Source organism: Prionailurus bengalensis, chromosome D1, assembly GCF_016509475.1.
Source record: "Prionailurus bengalensis isolate Pbe53 chromosome D1, Fcat_Pben_1.1_paternal_pri, whole genome shotgun sequence".
Lineage (NCBI taxonomy): Eukaryota > Metazoa > Chordata > Mammalia > Carnivora > Felidae > Prionailurus > Prionailurus bengalensis.
The window spans coordinates 106,505,270-106,525,408 of NC_057346.1; the positions used below are offsets into that span (position 1 = coordinate 106,505,270).

At 50.5% G+C, this 20,139-nt stretch overlaps 1 protein-coding gene across 8 annotated transcripts in view; it reads left to right on the forward strand.

The window, feature by feature from the left end:
- The window catches only part of LOC122483874 (inner centromere protein), a 29,171-nt gene extending 17,122 nt beyond the window's left edge, over window positions 1–12,049 (forward strand). For 5 of the 8 annotated variants that reach the window (XM_043581381.1, XM_043581383.1, XM_043581384.1 and 2 more), the window contains 8 exons: window positions 3,646–3,755; window positions 3,886–4,006; window positions 4,248–4,370; window positions 5,437–5,645; window positions 5,856–5,919; window positions 6,108–6,215; window positions 7,655–7,805; window positions 9,529–12,049. In XM_043581381.1, coding sequence (XP_043437316.1) covers window positions 3,646–3,755; window positions 3,886–4,006; window positions 4,248–4,370; window positions 5,437–5,645; window positions 5,856–5,919; window positions 6,108–6,215; window positions 7,655–7,805; window positions 9,529–9,743 — 1,101 coding nt within the window. In that variant the 3' untranslated portion in view covers window positions 9,744–12,049. The remainder of the gene's footprint in view (window positions 1–3,645; window positions 3,756–3,885; window positions 4,007–4,247; window positions 4,371–5,436; window positions 5,646–5,855; window positions 5,920–6,107; window positions 6,216–7,654; window positions 7,806–9,528) is intronic. The other 3 variants (XM_043581387.1, XM_043581388.1, XM_043581389.1) reach the window with 3 other exon arrangements.
- Window positions 12,050–20,139: the final 8,090 nt, after the last annotated feature.

The following is a 20,139-nucleotide window of genomic DNA, read 5'->3' on the forward strand; positions in this document are numbered from 1 at the left end:
ACAGCAGTGAACTTGCTCTTCCTACAGAGAACTCCCATGTCGCACACAGACTGATGGGAGCCTGGCCGGCTTTATGGGGATGACCAAGAGGTCCAGGGAGCTGCGTTTTCCTGCTTTGGGGAACCCAGATCCCTGCACAGGGCATCTGGTGGCAGTGGGACAGTTCTTAGTTAGGAGACAGGGGCCTAAGTAGATCGCAGGGACCTTGAGACCTTGGACTAGTTTCCTAACTTTTGGCTGAGTTTCCTTGGCTACAGAATGAGATCAGAGGTCCGTTCATAGAAACGAGTGAACCAGAGTCATGTCCATCAAGCACCTAGCACAGGACTCAGTAGGAGGTGGTTTTTAGTGATTGGTAGAGAGACTGCTCGATCGAGGCCCCTGGAGGCCGAAGGGACTAAATAAGCTTTTGGTTTTCTCATCCACCGCCTTGGCCTTGATGGTGGCCTCTGGGGAGCAGCGTCAACCCAGCCCACCTTGGAGGGTTGGGGCAGAGGGTGAACTTGGATTCTATGACATGAACAAATCTTGCTTCTACAAAACTTCCAATGCGCAGGATCATTTCTCTGACCTGTGCTGGGAAATTTTAGCACCCAAACATCGGGGGTAAGACACATTTTGCTGAGCCCAATTGGAAGCAGGAGTCTGGTGGGCACTTGGGGCAGAAAGAGAAGGCAAAGTGCTTTCCCCACCGCAGAGCAGTGGGTGGAAGTCGGCCCCCTGCTGGTTGGGTGACCAGTCAAGTTATACCTTCTGCCAAACTTGGAGCGTTTTCAGCCATTATTTCTAAGAAATTCTGTTTCATTGTTGCATTCTTTCCCCTCTATCATGGGTGACGATGACACCCACGCCGGTGGTGGATCGTTCTGTGTCGTCACAGTCCTTTGGGCTCTGTTCATTTCTCTTCCATAGCTTTTTCTCTCTGTTGGGATCAGATACATTTTATTGATCGATCTGTACGTTTACTGACATCTGTCTGTCTTTTCCATTCTGCCCTTGGACCCATGCACTGAATTTCTTATTTCCGTTATTGTCTTTTGAGTTCTGAAATTTCCATTTTGCTTTTTTCTAGATCTTCTTGCTGAGATTTTCTGTTTTTTTGTTTTTCTCTCCAGCTCCTGCCACCCAGTAACCTTTATTGCCAGAACAGCTCCCAGGACCCCACGGCGCTGGGAGGGGGCGCTAAGTCTTTATTGGGAAGGACGCCCGCCCGTCTTCCCTCACTGCCGACTGTAGACGCACTCAGTGTCAGGGTAGGGTGGCAAGTTCAGCTGCTACTGCTTTTCCAGAGCAGGAGGCACAAAACGGCCTCCCAGGTAGTGATAGCGACCGCTGAAGTGGCTTGCAGTGAGATTTTCTGTTTCGCCAATTGTCTGAAGAATGTATTACTGTTGAAGTATTTCTATAATAGTGGCTTTGATGTCTTTGTCAGATATGTCTAACAATCTGTCACCTTGATGTTGGTGGCTGCTGATCGTCTTCACGTGGGAGTTGAGATTTTCCTAGTTCTTTGTGTGCTGAGTGGTTTTGGATTATATCCTGGCCATTTTGCATATTGCGTTATGAGGCCGCATGTTGCCAGAGAGAGAATGTTGGTATCTTGCTCTAACAGCGACCCACCTGGTTTGGTTCAGGCTGCAGGTCCCACCCCTCCTTCTGTGGGACATGGTTCCAGTGTCCCGATTTCAAAGCCTTTGTGGTACTCTTGGATCTGCCCTGGGTGTGCTGGTCAGTGGTCAGGATGGGATCTGGCAGGTGGTCTGTGAGTTTAATTCTCAGAGTTTTTGGTATAATAGTTAGATGGTCAGATCCATGCATCTGCAGCTTGGGGCTGAGCCTGGGAGCTCACAAACAACCACAGGGTGTCATTTTCTCCACGCATCTAGTACATTTCACTTCTCCGGGGGCTCCCGCTCTCCATCCTCCAGCCAGGAAGCTGGGGCTTCTGTCACCCTGCTCTACCGCGTGTTTCCACGACCACATCTGGGGTCACCTGGTAGGGAGACAGAAAAAAGCAACAGCATTCATCACCTTCGGGGATCACAGCTCCGTAGTGTGGAGAGGAAGCTCCCCCCTCCCCCAGAGTTTTGCCTCTGCAAGTTCTTGTAACTGTTGCTGTCCCATTGCCACAGGGTTGTTTGTGGCCTGGGGCACGAGAGGAAGAAGAAAAGAACAAACAAAAATTGGGGTTTTTGCATACTCTGAGCATGAGACTCCCCCTTCCCACTCCTTAAGTGAGATTTAAAGGGACTTTCCCAGAGTTCTGTCTGTCTGTACCCCTCAGATCCCTTTGGGGTTTCCGACTTCATTGAGTTTAGGCTAGAGGAGAAAACAATGGTAAATTTCTGCCAGCCCAGTGATGCTTCGCAGCCTGGTCTTCCCCTCCGCCTGCTCACATCGGCCTCACACAGCTGTTCTATGTAGTCCAGTTTTATGGCCACCTTCAGTGGCAGAAGCAGATGTGTCTTCCTCACAACCAGAGGAGCCCTTCTCTCCATCTTTAGGGTTGTATTCCCTTGGGGCCAGACTTCTAGGTGGGAAATCTGCAGTCAAGGTCAGAGGCCAAGGAGAAATGGACAGTCACTAATGCAGGGAGAGGGACAGAGCAGAGCACAGAGATGGGTGCTCTGGGTGGCAGAGCACAGAGATGAGAGTCTGATGGGAGCCAGGTGAGGGTGATGGGGGGGGGGCTCTGGCCCAGGTCCCAGCCCCCACCTCATGCCCTGGCCATCAGGGCGAAAGTACCAGTCTTGTCCTTAGCCAAGAAAAGCTTGGAGCCCCCACCTATGCCCTCTGGCTGCCGTGCCCGTGGGGCTTTCTGGGCATGCAGAGGGGTAGGGTTCCAGCACTGATCTGCTAAACAACCAACGAGTACTTTTAAGAAGCTGTTAGAAACGTTAGGTGCCTGTATCACAGGAAGTTAGGAAAATGAAGGAAAATATACCATCCTTTTGTTTTTAATGTTTGTTTATTTTTGAGAGAGATAGACCATGAGCGGGGGAGGGACAGACAGAGAGGGAAACACAGAATCCAAAGCAAGCTCCAGGCTCTGAGCTGTCAGCACAGAGCCTGATATGGGGCTCGAACTCATAGACTGCGAGGTCAGGACCTGAGCCAAAGTGGGAGGCTTACCCGGCTGAGCCACCCAGGCACCCTGAGAAAATATACCATCCTTAACATATCTCGCCAGCCTATAGTAATCTATGTTAGCATTTGGCCATATTTTTTTCCATATATTGAGAAACATAAAAGTGTGTGTACACGAAGTATAAAAGTTACAACGCATAGAAATAATAAATTAACGCTCATGTACCCAGCACCCCTTTATAGATGTTAACCACAACTTTTACAGCTGTCTGTCCCTCTATGATGTCAAATCTTCCTTCTCTTCTCAAGTACACTTCAATATAGTTATAATCAGAGCATCTGTCCAATTTCGAACCCTGATTTTTGTGCCGCTGCGACTTGGCAGGGCTCAGTCAAGGGTGCTTGGGAGGCTGCCCACCAGAATGACCGAAGCCCCAGGCCACAGTCTGGTTGGGAAGGAAGGCATGTTTTGGGGGTGACTCTGCCTCTGTAACAGTCTGGCTGGGGCCTGTGGGCCTCGCTCACCCCCCCCCCCCCCCCCGGCCCCGCCCGCCTCAGGAGAAGGAGCGGCAGCGCCTGGAGAACCTGCGGAGGAAGGAGGAGGCGGAGCAGCTCCGCAGGCAGAAGGTGGAGGAGGACAAGCGGCGGCGTCTGGAGGAGGTGAAGCTGTAAGTGGTCCAGCTCCTGGCCCCGCCCCCAGGCCCTGGCCCCGCCCCCAGGCCCTGGCCCCGCCCCCCGGGTACGACCGCCCCCAGGCCCTGGCCCCGCCCCCCGGGTACGACCGCCCTGTGTCCGCAGGAAGCGGGAGGAGCGCCTCCGCAAGGTGCTGCAGGCCCGGGAGCGGGTGGAGCAGATGAAGGAGGAGAAGAAGAAGCAGATCGAGCAGAAGTTTGCTCAGATCGACGAGAAGACCGAGAAGGTGCGCGCCTCAGGCTTGTGGGCGGCCAGGTTTCGGGGTAGGCTGCACCCTGGCGGGCCCCAAGCAGGTCCCACTCGGTGGCTGTGGTTTCTGGGTGTCCCCCCCCTTCCCCTCTCCCCCTCCTCCCCGGGCTGTGGGAACAGGCCCGGCTCGCAGGGGCAGGGGGTGCAGTTCCGGGCCCCGCGCTGCAGGGCTGAGTGAGGAGGGTGCTCTAATGGGCACATGTGGATGGGCCCTGTAGGTTAAGGAGGAGCGGCTGGCGGAAGAGAAAGCCAAGAAGAAGGCAGCAGCCAAGAAGATGGAGGAGGTGGAGGCGCGCCGCAAGCAGGAGGAGGAGGCGCGGAGGCTCAGGCGGCTACAACAGGTTCATGGGCAGAGGGGCTCACATATCAAGGACGCAGAAGGCCCCCCGAGGGTCGCCAGACACGCCCCACTTTGTTGGGTTGGTTGTGGCGGCTCTTGTTGCTTTAAGTCCTGAGGAGTTTCCACAAATACCCTGGGGATGTGAATGGCGACCGTAACCTGCCTCCTGCAGGTGGCAGTTCAAGGGTCAAGTGGATGGACTCCAGAGCCAGACCTTCAGTCTCAGCTCTGCCACTTCCCAGCCGGGTGACCCTGGGCGGGTTCCTTGACCTTTCTGGGCCTTGATTCCCTCGGGGAACCTTAGCGTCTACCTGACAGGGTCAGTGTGAGGGTTGAATGTTTTGCCTGTGAGAGTAGGGATCTACCTCTCCCTGGGAGTTGTCTATCTCAGGACGATAGGGAACACAGATGTGTCATTAGGGGATTATAATACTAATAACCAAAATTTACTTAGTGTTTTCTGTGTGTCAGATACCGTTCTATGTTCTGTGTACGAACTCGGTAACTTCATGAGGTGTAGTCGTTACTGTTATTCCTGTTTTATCAATGAGGAAACTGAGGCCAGAGAGCTGAAGCCACTTGCCTGGTGTCACACCGGCTGGTGAAATCTGGCTCCAGTCTCTACCCTTGACTACTGGCTTTGCAGCTGCATATAAAGCAGTTTTCTTTCATGGGGCGCCCAGGTGGTTCAGTGGGTTGGGCGTCCGACCCTTGATTCCGGCTCAGGTCATGATCTCACGGTTTCATGGGTTTGAGCCCCGCGTCGGGCTCTATGCAGAGCCTGCTTGGGATTCTTTCTGTCCCCATGTCTGTCCACCCCCCTCCCCTGCCCGTGCTGACTCCGTCTCTCTCAAAATAAATAAATGAGCTTAAAAAAAAAAGGTAATTTTCAAGAGATGCCTTTTCATGGCGATTCTTGGGGAGCCTGGCTCGGGGAGGGGGGGCAGGCATCGCTTCTGGGAGGGAGCAGGCCCTGTGGCCTCTCTTCCCTCCTTCCCAGACCTCCTCCCTGGCTTCACCAGCCCAGGGCTGGCCTCAAGGGCCCTGACCTGGCGCTCCGTTCACAGGATGAGGAAGAGCGGCGGCACCAGGAGCTGCTGCAGAAGAAGAGGGAGGAGGAGCAGGAGCGGCTGCGCAGGGCGGCCGAGGCCAAGAGGCTGGCGGAGCAGCGGGAGCAGGAGCGGCAGCTGGCGGAGCAGCGGGAGCACGAGCGGCAGCTGGCGGAGCAGCGGGAGCACGAACGCAGGAGGGAGCAGGAGCGGCTCCAGGCCGAGAGGTGAGGGGCCCGCTGCCCAGCTGGCCGAGGCGGCACCCTGCCGTCACACACCCGCCTTCCTGTGAGCACGTGGAAGGGGCACACGTAGCCGTCGCCAGGAGGCAGCTCCCTCCTCCACTTGGGGGTTTGCAAAAGGACAGGCCCTTTTCTTTTTGGGCTCTGGGCCAGGAGGCGGCTCCCTGGGCTGACAGGCTCTTGCTTGGTCCTCAGGGAGCTGCAGGAGAAGGAGAAGGCCCTGCGGCTGGAGAGGGAGCTGGAGGAGAAGAAGAAAAAGGTAAAGGGGAGTGGGCCTGGGGCTCCTGCGGGGTCTGCTCCGAGCTCCGGGCCAGCCTGGTGGCTCCCGGTCCGGGAGCAGCCTTGCCTGCCCAGCCGTGTGGGGGGTGGGGGGGGGGGGGGGGGGGGGGGAGGCGAGGGGCTCACACATGCACCATCTCTAATATCCGGCCGCCCCCGGGGCCCCAGGAAGAGCAGCAACGCCTGGCTGAGGAGCGGCTGCTGGAGGAGCAGCAGAGGAAAGCCAGGGAGGCCGCGGCGGCCAGCAAAGGCCTGAATGTGACCGTGGACGTGCAGGTGAGGCTGGGCAGCCAAGTGGAGAGGGCCCCTCCAGCTCTGGTTATTCACTCCCTGCTGGTTGGAGCCACAGATACAGATGAGGACCATGCGAAAGGAAGGATACGATTGGCCCAAGTGGTTTTACCCTTTTCAAAAGGTGTATTTCCTTGCTGTAAAAGTAGAATTTGTTGTTAAAAAAAAAAAAAAAAAAGAAACTAAACTTTTTTAAAGAGTGTAAAGAAAAGGAAAGGTACCCTTAGAGGAAAAATCTAATCTGGTGTAGATCTTTCTGTATGTTTACCCATATAAACCTACACACACGCACGTACACACACAGGCCCAGTTTTAAATGGGCACTGTCTACACGTACTGTCTTAGTCTGTTCAGGCTGCCATCACACATTGCTACAGACTGGCTGGCTTAAACAGCAGTTCTGGAGGCCAGAAGTCCAAGGTCAAGGCAGCAGCAGATTCGGTGTTTGGTGACAGTCTTCTCCCTGTGTCCCCTGTGGTAGAGGGGGCTCTCTGGGGTCTCTGTTCTAAGGGCACTAATCTCACTCATGGGGCCTCCAGCCTTGTGACCTAATCACCTCCCCAAGGCTCCACCTCCTAATACCATCACATTGCGGGGTCGGATTTAACAGAAGAATTTGGGGGGGGTGGGGGGTACCCACACAACATTTAGTCTGTAACATATGCCATTTGGCATTTTGATTTTTTTTCTCCCTATTTTCCTTTTCATTTAGTGAGTTGTGGACCTCTCTGTTCCAGCACTTGTAAATCTCATATTTGATGGCCGTGCAGTTGATGGCAATTACTTACACCAGAATTTCTTTAACAAGCCCTTACTGGTGAACATTTAGGCTACTGCCAGCTTAACGCTTGTTAACAAAACGTATGCAGGAGAGTTTTCAGGGCAACGTAGTTTATGACGTTGAGAACTCGGAAGGGAGCCGAACGTTCATCTCTAACGGATGGTTAAAGTACGAATCATGGGGTGCCCAGGGGAGTACCCTGGAGCTGTTTGAAGGAGAAACACTGACCTGGAGGAATGTTTGCAGCATACTTTAACTTGAAAAAGGAAGATACAGGGGCGCCTGGGTGGCTAGTCATTTAAGCGTCCAACTTCGGATTGGGTTACAGTCGCACGGTTTGTGAGTTCATGCTCTGAGTTGGGCTCTGTGCTGACAGCTCAGAGCCTGGAGCCTCCTTGGGATTGTGCGTCTTCTTCTCTCTCTGCCCCTCCCCAGCTTGTGCTCTCTTTCTCTCTGTCTCTCTCTCTTAAAAGTAAATAAACATTTAAGAGAAAAGAGGGGCACCTTGGTGGCTCAGTCATTTAAGCGACTTTGGCATGGGTTATGATCTCACGGTTTGTGAGTTCGAGCCCCACGTCAGGCTCTGTGCTGACAGCTCGGGAGTGTGGGGACAGGAGCTGACAGCCATGTTTATCTTCTCCAGTCTCCAGCTTGTACCTCCTATCAGATGACTCCACAGGGGCACAGGCCGCCCCCCAAGATCAACCCGGATAACTACGGGATGGATCTGAATAGCGATGATTCCACCGATGACGAGGCCCATCCCCGGAAGCCCATCCCCACCTGGGCCAGAGGTAAGCAGGGCCCGGAATTCCCCGGGAGACCTGGCTCCTCACTTGCAACATCTGGGACCCTGGAGGTGGTGGGTCGGCAGCTGTGGGTATCAGGAGGCTGTTGTCGTCATGGGCTGGCAGCTTGTATTGGGCTTGTATTAGGCCTTGGGATGCACCCAGGGAAGGGTGGGCCCTCTGTGGCCAGTGGGTTGAACTGGGGACCAGAACTACGGTATTGGGTGCCTCTGTTCTCAACAAAAGTGTTAAATTGTGGCTGGCTGCCGACAGGCATGGGGCTGGGTGTTCCAGCTCAGACTCTACGCCGCCCCTTGGAGCCTCACCCAGTGGGCCAGATGAGAGTTGGACCCAAGTAAGCAGCTTGGAGTAGGAATACCGCCAAGAGTAGTCACCGGTTTTAGGCAGTGCGCTGAGAGCTGGACCTGGGGGTTCCAGCAGCTGGGGAGGAAAGCCCTGAGGCAGGGCCACTTGAGCAAGATTTGACCCCAGTTTACAAGCCCCAGCATTTAAACGGGAGCGTGGGTGTGTGTGAGCAGGCCACCACAGACCTGGTGACAAGGAAGCGGGGCCAGTACGTATACGGTGGGCACTTCATAGAGTTTACAGAGCTGGGGGTCAGCTTGGTGCCCACTCACTCCCCAGACGGAAGGGCCCAGAGGCCCATTGGGGAGCAGCACTCTGCAGAAGACAGCTACTTTGGTGTCACCTCACTTGAACTCCACGCTAGGCAGAATCTTAGTCCCCTTAACTATTGACATCAGGGCATTTGGGAGGTAGCAGCAGGCAGGGGTCAGTATGGCCAGAGCCACCTAGTGGTGATTGACCGTCACCAGCTTCCCTAAACTCCCTGCGTTCTCATCTGTGAAATGGGGGTGTTACTAGGACCCAGCTGAGAAGGGTTATTTAGGATGAAGAGAGTTTAGGATGAAGAGAGTTGGTGCTCGTTCCTAAGGCCTGGTGCAGAGCAATGCTGGGCACCTGTCCTACGTCCTGACCTCCAGGGTCCTCCTGAGGCCTTGTCGCCAGGGCTGTGTGCCTCGGTCCAGGGATCCCCTCAGCCTGCACCCTGTGCCATAGGACCTGGGAGCCGGTGAGAGAAGTAGCCAACCCCAGCAGTCAAGGATGGCAGCGTATGAAGTTTCGGAGCTGGACGGTCTCCAGACCCCAGCTCCCCCAGTCATGAGCTACGTGCCTTTGGGCAAGTCCCCCCCCGCCCCGCCCCGCCTTCTGAAATGGGGAAAATAAAGGAGCTGCCTCCCTCGTGGTTGTGGGGTTGTGGTTGCCTGGCCCAGGTGAGCACTTGAGGACCTGTGTTCAGGCTAAGCTGCTGGAACATGGCAGTAGGAACAGGCAATAAGAGCATTTTCACGAGGGCGCCTGGGCGGCTCGGTTAAGCATCCGACTTGGGCTCAGGTCATAGTCTCACGGGTTGTGAGTTTCAGCCTCGCATCAGGTTTGCTGCTGTCCGCGCTGAGCCTGCTTTGGATCCTCTATCCTGTCTCTTTCTGTCCTTCCCCTGCATACGTGCTCTCTCTCTCTCTTTCTCTCAAAAATAAACAAACATCAAAAAAAAAAAAAAAAGGCTTTTCAGGGAAAAGGGGAGAGGAAGAGGGCTCTGAGAGAGGAGCTGATGTGGCTGCGGTGGGGAAGGGGACAAGGGGTCAGGGGATGGGGAGGCTCCTGAGGAGCCCAAAGGCAGTGACTTGACCCTCCGTGTCCCCTGCAGGCACTCAGCTAAGCCAGGCCATCATCCACCAGTACCACCACCCCCCAAACCTGCTTGAGCTCTTTGGAACCATCCTCCCGCTGGACTTGGAGGACATCTTCAAGAAGAGCAAGCCTCGCTACCACAAGCGCACCAGCTCTGCCGTCTGGAACTCGCCACCCCTGCTGGGCCCCAGGGTCCCCAGCAGCCTGGCCTATGGCCTGAAGAAGTACTGAGGCCCCTAGGCGTTCCCAGCAGTCTCCACCCCTGCGTGTGTCTGTGTGTCCGCCTCTCTGTTGGTCTGGGGCCATCCTGCCTGGTGTTCCGTCTCCAGGGGTTTGGCTGTGTGTATATAAATGTCCTCTGTGCGCCGGGGGTTGCAAGTCGCGCAGGCCTGTTTGGAAGCTGCACCTGGCGGGTGGTTGGGGAGAACCTGCCCAGCCCCACCTGGCCTGCAGACAGCGCTCTGTAAATAGACTGTTAGAATTCAGCTGAATTTTAGCCTCTAGTGTTTGAGAGCTAGATTAATAAAGTCTGTTCCTTTAAGCCTGCTGTGGGTATTGTAGAGGTGGGGGCCTTGGCAGGATGCCCCTGGCCCCCGGCCCCGCAGCCGTGTGTCTCAGGCCACCGATGGGCCGGGGACCAAGGCGCTGTTCCTCTCCCTGGAGTATGCTTCTGGCTGACGCAGCGGGTGACTGTGATGCCGTCTTTGGGCCACGCTGAGAAACACTTGAGTTGCTCGCGTGATGGGGCAAGCGAAGATACTTCTGATTTTCGGGGGAGCTCCCTGTTTGTAAAAGGGAGCTTGCCCAATGGGAAAGACGTGGGGTCGAGGTCAGGAGGACTGGGCTCTTGACACAGCTCTGCCACCTAAGACAGTCCCTCGGCCCTGCAGGCTCCACGCTTGCCGCATGGACGGTCAAAGGACCTGAGAACGCGTGCACGCTGCTGAAGCAGGAGCTCTGATTACAAAGATGTCTCCTGAAACCACCTTGGGACCAGTGCTTGCAAGCAGTTGGAATGTTTCTCCGACAAAACCATGTAGCTGCTAAGTAAATGCTTAGTGTCCGTGGAAGCTGGCCCAGGGCCCGTCCCATGGCTGCATGCTGTGCTCTCAGTGTGCGGTGGCTAGTTGCTTATCATCCGCTCCAGCCCCCAGAGCGAAAGTTGGCGAACCGTGGCCTCAGGGGCCAAATCAAACCTCAGTGTGTTTTTATAAAGTTTTATTGGAACCTTCCCAATTGCAGCAAATGCCTCGTCTCTGGCTGCTCTGCCGAGGGCAGAGTAAGTAGTTGCAAGCAAAGCCTGACGGCGCACAGAGCTGAAAAGATTTACTAGGACGCCCTACAGAAAGTTTGCTGACCCCAGCTTTAGGACAAAATAAAGCCTAAGTTCAAGAATGTCTGAAAATGAGGAACTGGTGAACACAGACAATAGACTGAAGTTCAGAGGAGTCTACCCATAAAAAAAAAAAAAACCATCTGGAGTTCTGGGTGCCTCTGTCAGTTAAGTCTGACATCGGCTCAGGTCATGATCTCACGGTTTGGGAGTTCAAGCCCCGCAGGGGCTTTTCGCTGATTAGGATTCTCTGTCATTCCCTCTCTCTCTGCCCCTCCCCCACAATCTCAAAATAAAAACGAAACCTTTGACAGTTCATTCATATATGGTGCACGATCCCAATTTGTTCTGTATGCCCTGGAAGCTGTTGTGGTGAGTTCATTGGTGAGTGTGTCTCCACCTAAAATCACATTGTCAAAATACTACTTTTTCTGAGCATTTTTGTGTTTGAGAGGAAGTTGTTCAGCCAAAAGGTAGTTACAGTTGCCGCGACCTTCACCAGCACTTGGTGTTGGCAGTATTTTCTTATTTTAGCCATTCTGATATGTAGTGAAATCTCATCATGGTTTTAAAGGGTTTTGTTTTTTGGTTTTTGTTTTTTGAGAGAGACAGTGGGGGATGGGCAGAGGGAGAGGGAGAGAGAGAATCCCAAGCATGCCCCACACTCCATGCTGAGCCTGACAGGGGAGGGGGGGCAGGAGGCTTGAGCCCACCTGAGCCAAACATCAAGAGTCGCTCGCTCAATGGACTGAGCCACCCCAGGTGCCCCTCATCGTTGTTTTCATTCACATTCTGCTAATGGCTGATGATGGTGAACATTTTTCCACGTGCTTATTTGCCATCTGCATATCTCTGTTGAAGTGTCTGTTCAAGGCTTTTGTTCATTTGTCAGTTGGGTTGTTTTCTTACCGTTGAGTTTATCATCTTTATGTATTACGGGTGCAAATCTGCTGTCAATATGTGCTTGGCAGTATTTTCTTTCTTGGTCCGCACCTTTTCTTTTCATTCACTTATGGTGTTTTTCATAGAGCAAAAAAAATTTAATTTTGGTGGAGTCCCAATTTATCATTCTTTTTTTTTTTTTATGGATTGTACTCTTTGGTGTCACATCTAAGAAACCTTTGTCTAGCCCTGGTTCTCAAAGCTTTTCTCTTATATTTTCTGTGAAATTTTTTAGAGTCTTATAAAAAGTACATTTATGTTTGTGATCTACTTGAGTTAATTTTTTTAAAGTGTGAGATTTCTGTTTTTCGTCTGTTTGGTTTGGGGGGCATATGGATATATATCCAATTGTTCTAGGACCATTTGTTGAAAAAACTTTTGCAGTGGGTTTCCTTGGCAACTTTGTCCATCAGTCAGCCATATTTGTATGGGTCTACATCTGGACTTTGTTTTTTTGTTGTTGTTGTCTTTGAGAGAGAGTGAGTGAGTGGGGGAGGGCAGAGGGAGTGGGAGAGAGACTCTTAAGCAGGGGCTCTATCTCACGAGCATGAGATCATGACCTGAGCTAAAATCAAGAGTCAGAAGCTTAACAGACTGAGCCATTCCGGCACCCCTATGTCTGGACTTTGTGTTCTCTTCCATTGATCTGTGAGTCTCTCCTTTTACCAATACCACATCATCAAGGTTACTGTAGTTTGTATCCATCTGAAAAATCTGTTAGTGTGATTCCTCCAACTTTAGTCTTCTTTTTCAAATTATTCTGACTTTTCTATCAATTTGCCTCTCCATATAAATTTCAGAACTAGCTTGTTTATACAAAAACCTTGCTGGGATTTTGATTGGGATTGTGTTAAATGTATAGATAAGTTTGGGGGATTGCTTTAAATCTATAGCTAAGTTCTTCACATACGTCTCAGCATACACATCCTGTACAGGTTTTGTTGGATTTATAGCTAAGCATTTATTTTCTTGGAGCTATTGTAAATACTATTGTTTTTCTAATTTTGGTTTCCAGTAGTTCATTGCTGGTATGTAGAAACACAGTTGATTTTTGTGCGTTGACCTTGTATCTTGTGCTGCAACTAAAGCAGTACGTAGAGGGAAATTTAGAGACTAATATGCCTGTGTTTGATAAAAGGTGTTAAATCAATGGCTTCAGCTTCCACTTGAAGAAACTAGAGTGGCGCCTGGGTGGCTCAGTCAGTTGAACGTCCACCTTTGGCTCAGGTCATGATCTTGCAGTTCATGGGTTCGAGCCCTACGTTGGCCTCAGTGCTGATGGCTCAACCTGGAGCCTGCTTCGGATTCTGCGTCTCCCTCTCTTGCTCTGCTCCTCCCCCACTCCTGCTCTGTCTTCCTCTCACAAAATAAAGTAAATAAATAAATAAATAAACAAACATTAAAAACTGGAAAAAGAAGAGCAAATAAAAGTACGAGCAGAAGAAGGGAAATGACCAAAATAGAGCAGGAATCAATGACTTTGGAGAGAGAAAAATAATAGGGAAAATTTAAACCAAAAGCTGATTCTTTGGGACCTCAAAAAATTCATCTCTAGCTTGATAAGGAGAAAAAGAAGAAACAAATGGCCAGTGTCAGGAATGAAAGAGGTAATGCCACTATAGATTCTATTGGTATTAAGAAAAGAGTAAGATTATTATGAGCAACTTCTGGTAATAAATTGGACAATTGACATGAACACAAATTCCTTGGAAGATCCAACTTCTTGCAGTTCACTCAACAAGAAACAGAAAACGTAAATAGCCCTATTTATTGTTGAAAGAAATTGAGTTTGTAGTTTAAATCTCACGAATACTCTAGGCCTAGATCACGTTAGTGGTAAATGCAACCACATATTCAAGAAAGACATAATACCAATTCTATGTAACCTCTCGCAGGAAATTAAAGAGGAAAGAATACTTTTCCACTGCATCTACGAGACAAACATTGCCCTGACCCCAAACCAAACAAACCCACTGCAAGAAAGGACAATTAGACAATTATCTGTCATGAACCTCAATACAAAATCTTAGCAAACTCATAACAAATCCAACAAGTTATGTAAAAAGGATAATACATCTTAGCCAAATAGGGTTTACCCAAGAATATAATGTAGGTTTAACATTCGAAAGTCAACTAATGTAATTTTCATATTAATACAGGAGGAAACCATGTGATTAATGGATGCAGAAAGTACATTGACAATTCAACACTAATTCACAATAAAAGTTCTAAGCAAATTAGAATTTTTTTTGTCTCATCTTCAACTCTACCTCTCTCTCTCTCATTAAGCCTAAGTGTGACCAATAATACGACCTACATAAGTAGTTCCAAACATGGATGAGTGAATGAATTATAACACATGCAAATTAGAATTTAAAGTTGAATTTGGGGTAATGGGGTGGCTCAGTTGGTTAAGCATCCGACTTCCGTTCAGGTCATGATCTAGTGGTTTGTGAGTTTGAGCCCCTCATCAGGCTCTGTGCTGGCAGCTCAGAGCCTGGAGCCTGCTTCAGATTCTGTGTCTCCCCCTCTCTCTCTCTGTCCCTCCCCTGCTTGCTCGATGTCTGTCTGTCTGTCTCTCTCTCTCTCTCAAAATAAACATTAAAACAAATAAAGGGAATTTCCTCAGTTTGAGAAGCCACCTCTACAAAAAAATCTCCAGCAGACATCATGGTGAATGTCTTCCTAACAGGTCCAATGCAAAGATGTCCACTGTCATTACTCCTGAACATTTTACTGGAGGTTTTAACCAGTGCAATAGGAACAAAAATTTAAAAGGCAGGAGAGAGGAAGGATTACAATTATGTTCAGAGATGAGTTGTAGAAAATCTGGTAGTGTCTACTGGATTAATAAGTGGGTTTAGCATGGTTTCCTGGATACAAAATTAATACAAAACATCAATTATATTTCTATATACTTCCCTTGCACAATCAGATATCAAAATTAGGGGCACCTGGATGGCTCAGTTAGTTGAGCATCCGACTTCAGCTCAGGTCAGGATCTCATGGTTCATGGGTTCAAGCCCCTGTCAAATCCCTGCTTGGGATTCTCTCTGTCTCTCTGTCTCTCTGTCTCTGTCTCTGTCTCTCTCTTTGTCCCTGCCCTGCTCACATACTCTCAAAACAAATAAACTTAAAAAAGTCTTTTTGAAGATAATAAAATTAATCCAATTCATGATAATGTCAGAAATTATCAAAATCTCAGGAATACATTTGATAAGTGATGTGAAAAACAGTAACAACTATCAAAACATTGCTGAGAGCAGTTAATGAAGACCTAAATGGTCTACATTATAGTATTCACGGATTGGAAGCAATTTTCTTAAGATGTCAATTTCCTCCAATTTGATCTATAGATTCAATCAAAGTCCAAATACGATTTTTAGTTTGGGGTACAACTTTATGAAATTGTGGTTTCACATGTCTATTTAAATGCAAAGGGCCCACAATAGCCAAAACAACTTTGAAAACTACAAACAAATTTGGAGGGGCTATCTACATGCCTTCAAGACTCACTACAAAGTTACAATAGTCAGAATAGCATGGCATTAATGTAAGGATAGATGAGTGGAACTATCCAGAGTCCAGAAATAGAACTACATCCACATGGTCGCTTCGTTTTTGACAAAAGTGGAAAGGCCATTCAGTGTGGGAAGGATGATTTTTTTCAATAAATTGCCTTGGAACAATTGGCTATGTTAAAAAGTCTGCAAACCTTCCTCACACTGTGTGTCAGATTTAATTCATGATGGATCATAAGCCTAAATGTACAATTCAAGGAAGAAAACAGGACAAAATCTTACTGTGTTTGGCACAGATTGCTTATGCAGGACACAAAACTTATGAATTAGAAAAAGTCCACCAGTTAGATTGGTATGAAAGTGAAAATCAAAATTAAACCTTTTTGTTATTTTATTTAAAAATATTTGTTTTATGTTTATTTTTGAGAGAGAGAGAGAGAGAGAGAGAGAGACAGAATGTGAGCAGGGGAAGAGGCAGAGAGAGAGGGAGACACAGAATCTGAAGCAGGCTCCAGGCTCCGAGCTGTCAGCACAGAGCTCAATGTGGAGGCTCGAACTCACAGACTGTGAGATCATGACCAGAGCCAAATTCGGACGCTTAACCGACTGAACCACTCAGGTACCTCCTGTTTTGCTATTTAAAAGTCACTATTATTCAGGGTGTCTGGGTGGCTCAGGCTAGTTGCCTGTCCCGTGAGGTTTTCTCTGTCTCCCTCAGGTAGGCAAAGGCACAGCTTCTTTCTGGTTCATCTGGGCTGCTGGGACCGGGACAGGCCTCAGTCCCTGTGCCGCAATGAGGCGTGAGCCGCGGGGCTCCCCCTTGCAGCTTGGTCTGCTGAGCAATGGCGAATGCCCGGTAAACTTGGCTTGGGCACAATCCCCAGCAGCTTCTGCTTCCTCTGGGCTTCCACGATGCAAACATTCTTCCTGAAGGTTAAGAAAAGAAGGAAGAGCAGGCATGAGGAGGGAAGTTACCCATAGCCTGTATTACAAAAGTTTGCAATCTCTACCCAGATCTCAAGTTCTTGTCCTGTCTGAGCCGCTCCCTTGGGGCTCAATTGTGAGGCTCCCTTGGATACCTACAGAGCTGGGAGCGGGGCCCAGAACCACAGAGGCTGAGTTCCTCAGGGGCTTTATATTCCTCACTGAGAAATACAACCTCCCTTGGCCCTGAATAAGCAGCAAATAGCTTATGTGGCCAACCCCTGCCAGACCCCCACGCCTTCTCAATAATTTCGAATGTTCTCAACCAAAGCAATCTGCCTAGCATGCTGCAAAGGGGCAGTGAGCTCATTTTCTTGCAATGGGGAACTTGTATTACAGTCATACCTCCGTTTGGCACTTGCATAGGTTGCAGTCTATTAAGCCTGAAAAAGTTAGGTGTCTAAATTCAAGGATCTTTAATATTTGCCCACACATACACACGTGTGCACGCGCACACACGCACACATACACATACACATGCACGCTTGCCTGCCTACATTACTTCTGTCTTTAAATAGTCCTCATTCCTCTGCTATTATGATATAGGAAAGTTGGCCATATGAGATTAACTTCAGGAGAACCGCTCTGGGGTTACATGTCAAGGAAGAGGAGACGATGACCCATGAGTGCTTTAACATTTCTTTGGGTCCCTGTGGTTCCTGCAGACGTCTGTAGGGATGGGGATGCCATCCCCGGAATCACAGCAGGGGGCACCCGAGGAGCATGTTTACGTCTCTGAATTGCACTTGGAGAATTTGGAGAACAGCAGAGGCAGGGGCCCTGTGAGGGTCTCCGGTCACACATGTCCCCTGGGATTACATAACGAAGCAAGCGTAAGATCACCTCTGAGGGCTCCTGTAGCTTCTCGAAATCAGATGGCTCGAGAGGAGCTGGAAGGGTGCAGCCAGCACTGCATGAATGGTGGGGAAACAGACACCAGCTTAGAAGGCTGTCTCTCGCCCCGGGTACCCCGTCCTGATGTTATTTGCATGGTTGTGGTCCCAATGGACTAAAGTGGTTGACAGCAAGCACCGTGGCCAAGGGGAAGAGGTTGGAGGTGATGCAGGGAATTACAAGCTCAGGGCAGTGACAGTAGCTTCATCTGGTCAGGGTTTCACCAGAGATCCCCTCAGGGCTACAAGGACCTAACTTAATAGCCTCTTGGGCAACCCTGGCTTGATCCAGGTGCCCACCACATTCCCCCAATGGACAACCTGTGTGGCCCCCAAACCTCTTCCTCTTACCCCAATACCCCTTATTATTTCGGTCTGCATGCCACCCTCTTCCACCCACAGCACCCAGCCCTCCCTGGGTCCCCCTTCCACAGCGTCCACCTCTGTCCGAGACCCCAGCAGGGGGGGGCCCACCAAGAAAGCAATTGCAGTGCTTTTATTGAGAGGAGCCAAGAAAAGGCGGCAGTGGAGTGGGTCCAGATAAAGATGGTGGCGCTCGAGGGAGCAGGACCGTGTCCCCACCCAGGCCCAGCTGTAGGGTTCCCGTGGGAAGTGCGTCCTCAGCAGAGCCGCCGTCCTCATGAGCCACTCTGTCTCATGTTTTGCTGAAACAGGTCAAGAAGAACAACTGAGGCAGAGAACACAACATCGAAATAACCCACCCGGTCAACTCCCTTTGTGGGGGTCAAGGATATGGGGCTTGTCAGTCAGCCCCACCTAACCACTTCCTGGGGGATAGTTCAGGAATGTGGATAATAAAGCACCTACTGTGTGGGGGGCACCTTGCTGTGTTCTTCAACCACACCTGCTCTCCAATTTGGGGGTGCTATTATTTTCATCTTCGTCTTAAGCATATGGAAAGTGAAATGGAGCACGTCAGTCACTTGCTCAAGGTCATACAGTGGGTGCAGTGAGGTAGGAATCACTGACTGGCCCCGAAGTGCTGCCGTAAGTCAACTCTGCTGCAACATCTGTCCAGACGTGAGGGATCCAAGTGGATTCCCACCATTGCCTTTTGTTGGCCTAAGGCACCCAGACTTTTCTGGTGCCACTGGAGATGGTCCAGTCCTTGCCCTGGCCATGCCGGGCCGTCTCCCCAGGCTGCTGTGGCTTACCCAGAGTTTTGACTCACCCTGGCTGCAAGACATGGTATCCAGTATCACCAACAAGGCTGGACATGTGACCTAGGCCAGAAATGCAGGGAATGTCTTCTGGGGGTGAAGTTATAAGTAATGGGAGACAGGAGGCAAGAGGGAGCTGGGCAGATGAAGTCAGCTCTGCCCCTGTCTGTCATGGCGGACTCCTTGCTTGCAGGGCAAGGAGCCACTTCTAGATCTTTCACCCAATTCACTGTGCAGGTCGGAGCCCCTGTGCACACACATGCCGCTCCCCACACTTGCCACCTGATAAAGTCCAATGCATCCTTCAAGCTTCCACTCAGGTAGCTTCTTCAAAGCCTGCCTTGACCCACCCAGGTGGGTCGAAGGGGACAGGACACAGGGCGTAGGACTGGCCAGCCTCACCTTTGTGTCCACACTGAAACCTACACCTTGCCCAGGGCATGCCCAGGTTCCCAACGGGAGTCCAGGTGAGCTGTGTCAGGTACGCTGAGACTCCCTGCTCTGGTCTTTTTTTTTTTTTTAATTTTTTTTAACGTTTATTTATTTTTGAGACAGAGAGAGACAGAGCATGAGCAGGGGAGGGTCAGAAAGAGAGGGAGACACAGAATCTGAAACGGGCTCCAGGCTCTGAGCTGCCAGCACAGAGCCCGACGCGGGGCTCGAACTCACGGACCGTGAGATCATGACCTGAGCCGAAGTCGCCTGCTTAACTGACTGAGCCACCCAGGCGCCCCTCCCTGCTCTGGTCTTTAAACACCAACCACTGCCAGCTCAGCCAGAAAGGTGACGACCCCACCAGAGTGTCCCTACTCTGGAGGCTAGAAGTCTGAAAGCAAGGTGACAGCAGGACTGCTTTCTTCTGAGATGCTGAGGGGGAATCTGCTTCATGCCTCTTTCCTGGCTTCTGGTGGTCTCCACTGCAATTTCCGCTTTCATTTCCCATAAATACACCCCTGCGTGTGTGTGTGTGTGTGTGTGTGTGTCCAACTTTGTCTCCTTTTCTAAGAACACCAGACCTATGGATTAGGGTCCATCCTAATCACCTCTAAAACAGTCATTATTGATTACCTCTGTAAAGACCCTATCTCCAAATGAGGTCATATTCTGAGGTACTGGGAGCTTAGGATTCCATGTCTTTCTAAGGGACACAATTCCACCCAAAACCCACCTTATAGTCACAATTGCTCCTCTGAGGGAGGTTCTGGTTTAATCGTCTCTATTTTAGAGGTGAGGAAACTGAGGGTCAGAAAACCTTGGTAACATATCAAGTTCACACAGCTTCTATGGGCTGGATTTGACTCCAGCTGGCCCACTCTGAAATCCAGGCTCCCACTCACTTCCGTGTGCCATATTGGCAGAGTCACTGGAACAGCAGCATCAGTGGCAGCAGTGAGGAGTGAAGGCATTTTGGGTGGGTGCCTGGGATAAGCATGGGCATAGCAAGTGCGGGGGGAGTGAGGAGAGTGGACTATCTGGGGGGCTGAAGGGGGTAGGCAGTGTGGCCATGTGGTATGCATGGTTTATGGTGGTCTGTAGGGCAGGTGGAGTTATTAGGGTTTGATGAATAGGGGGCAAAGTGCTTTAATCGGAGCCCAGATGAGAGGTGATCCCAGGAAGCATAAGTTATATCAAACCAAAGATCAGGTCTGCTTCATTCATCTCTGTCTCCTCAGGACTGCCTCCTGGGGCTGGCCCAAGGAAAGTTCTCAATTAATTCTGTTGGATGAATCAAAGAATACAGACACAGGATCAGAATGGGTTGGGACACGAGGC